General features: G+C 45.8%; 1 protein-coding gene across 1 annotated transcript in view; it reads left to right on the top strand.

The window, feature by feature from the left end:
• Nucleotides 1-2,500, top strand: part of htr4 (5-hydroxytryptamine receptor 4) — a gene marked incomplete at its 5' end in the record, with an annotated part of 77,389 nt that overhangs the window by 18,932 nt on the left and 55,957 nt on the right. Inside the window, one exon of the mRNA XM_080843089.1 lies at nucleotides 1,427-1,627. Within this exon, the coding sequence (XP_080699215.1) occupies nucleotides 1,427-1,627 (201 nt within the window). The remainder of the gene's footprint in view (nucleotides 1-1,426; nucleotides 1,628-2,500) is intronic.

Raw genomic sequence — 2,500 nt, 5'->3', positions numbered from 1 at the left:
TCTCTCTCTCTCTCTCTCTCTCTCTCTCTCTCTCTCTCTCTCTCTCTCTCTCTCTCTCTCTTTCTCTCTCTCTCATACACACACATTCTCTCTCTCTATCTCACTCTCTCACACACACTGTCTCTCTTGATCTCTCTCTTTCCTTTACACACAGACACTCTCTCCAGCACACATACATACACACACTCTCTCTCCCTTTTTCTCGTTCTGTTTCTCTCACTCTTTCTAAACTCATGTTTTTCCCTCACTTTCTTTCTTTTCTTTTCATTCTCTTTCTTTTTAATTCTCTATCCCATTTCCTCTTTCTTTCTTTCTTTCTTTCTTTCTTAACTTCTCTCTTCTCTCAATGTCACTACTCTTTGCTCTGCTTCCCTGTCTCATCAAATCAATTCAATTCAATTCAAATCAATTCAATTCAATTCAATTCAATTCAATTCAATTCAATTCAATTCAATTCAATTCAATTCAATTCAATTCAATTCAATTCAATCCAATCCAATTCAACTCAACTCAACTCAACTCAACTCAATTCAATTCAATTCAATTCAATTCAATGCAATTCAATTCAATTCAATTTAGTCCAATTCACTTACGTTATGATACATATATGTATTGAGGCATATAGCTGAATTTAAAATGTACTGTATTCAATATGCAAGAGGTGTCCTACGTTTCCCTTTTCTTTTGCAATGCAACACTAAACTATGCAAATATAGATCATTTTACATTAAGTGATGAAGCAGTTTAATGGGAGAGCATACTGTATAGGTATGGCGGCATGTGTTTTGGTGGTTGCAGTGGTGTAGTCCAGGGTATACGCAGGTATACGGAGTGTACCCACTTATTTTTCAATCAGCATTGTGTATATACCCACTTCTCAAAACAGGGCGTTTATCCTGTGCTGTATGGGCTGCTTGAATTTTGTTTACAGTATACCCACTTCTCCAGGGACCACTACACCACTGGGTGGTTGTTGTGCATTTTGCACCAAAGGTTAACTGATGTGCTCTTGTGTGTGTGTGTTAAGCCCACTGTGTAAGTTTTGAGTGTATGTTGTTGAGACAAGTGTGAAAATAATTGTTAAAAAACTATAAATTAGATTGACTCTCTTAGATCTCATCTCTCCTTCTGCCTGCTTCTATCTCTCTCTCTATCTCTCCTACTGCCTACATCTATCTCTCTCCTTATCTCTATCTTCATCTCTCCTTCTGCCTACTGCTATCTCTCTCTTTATCTCTCCTCCTGCCTACCTCTATCTCTCTCCTCATCAATCCTTTTCTTCTCTCCCCTCTACGTTTCCCATCAACAGATTGTTCCCACACGTTTAAATTGGTCTCAAAATGAACCCAAGTGTTAGGGCAACACAAGGAAACACACAGTCTCTGACCCCATAATCATGTGTCGCCTCTCGTTATCTTCATCAAAGGAAAATAAAGACCAACTACTTCATCGTGTCGCTGGCCTTTGCGGACCTGCTGGTGTCGGTTCTGGTGATGCCGTTTGGGGCCATCGAGCTGATCCAGCCGGACTGGCTCTTCGGCGAGACCTTCTGCCTGGTGCGGACCTCGCTGGACGTCCTGCTGACCACAGCCTCCATCCTACACCTCTGCTGCATCTCCCTGGACAGGTACTGCCACTGGGACCGACTATGGATACACTGCATGTCATGGAGAGAGAGGAGGAGAGAGAGAGAGAGAGAGAGAGAGAGGAGAGAGAGAGAAAGGAGGAGAGAGAGGGATAGTATGAGAGAGAGAGAGATCAGGAGAGAGAGAGGAGGAGAGAGAGAGGGAGAGAGTGGGAGGGAGGGGGAGACATGGAGAGAGGGAGGAAGGGAGAGAATGAGAGCAAGAGTGTGTGTGAGAGAGAGAGAGAGCAGGAGAGAGACATAGAGCAGGATGGGTAATCAGAGGTGCAGTAGAGTTTGTGTTTCCTGCTTAGGCTGTGAGTCGTCTTCTGTGGCTGGGCTGTGGTTAGTTCTTCTACCAGGGCAGGGGAGGTGGAGACCACTGGTTCTGGTTCTTCTACCAGGGCAGGGGAGGTGGAGACCACTGGTTCTGGTTCTTCTACCAGGGCAGGGGAGGTGGAGACCACTGGTTCTGGTTCTTCTACCAGGGCAGGGGAGGTGGAGACCACTGGTTCTGGTTCTTCTACCAGGGCAGGGGAGGTGGAGACCACTGGTTCTGGTTCTTCTACCAGGGCAGGGGAGGTGGAGACCACTGGTTCTGGTTCTTCTACCAGGGCAGGGGAGGTGGAGACCACTGGTTCTAGTTCTTCTACCAGGGCAGGGGAGGTGGAGACCACTGGTTCTGGTTCTTCTACCAGGGCAGGGGAGGTGGAGACCACTGGTTCTGGTTCTTCTACCAGGGCAGGGGAGGTGGAGACCACTGGTTCTGGATGTCTTTTTCCCTCAGTCTTAGTTAGGTGATGTAATGGGTAGGAGGTTCGTTGGGTAGTAGGTGTGATGGGTAGATGTGTGTTAGATAGGAGGGGTTTTAGTTAG

The sequence above is a fragment of the Sprattus sprattus genome, assembly GCF_963457725.1.
Source record: "Sprattus sprattus genome assembly, chromosome: 8".
In the NCBI taxonomy this organism is placed as follows: domain Eukaryota; kingdom Metazoa; phylum Chordata; class Actinopteri; order Clupeiformes; family Clupeidae; genus Sprattus; species Sprattus sprattus.
The sequence above is the reverse complement of the archived record's forward strand: the minus strand, read 5'-3'. Positions and strand labels throughout refer to the sequence as shown.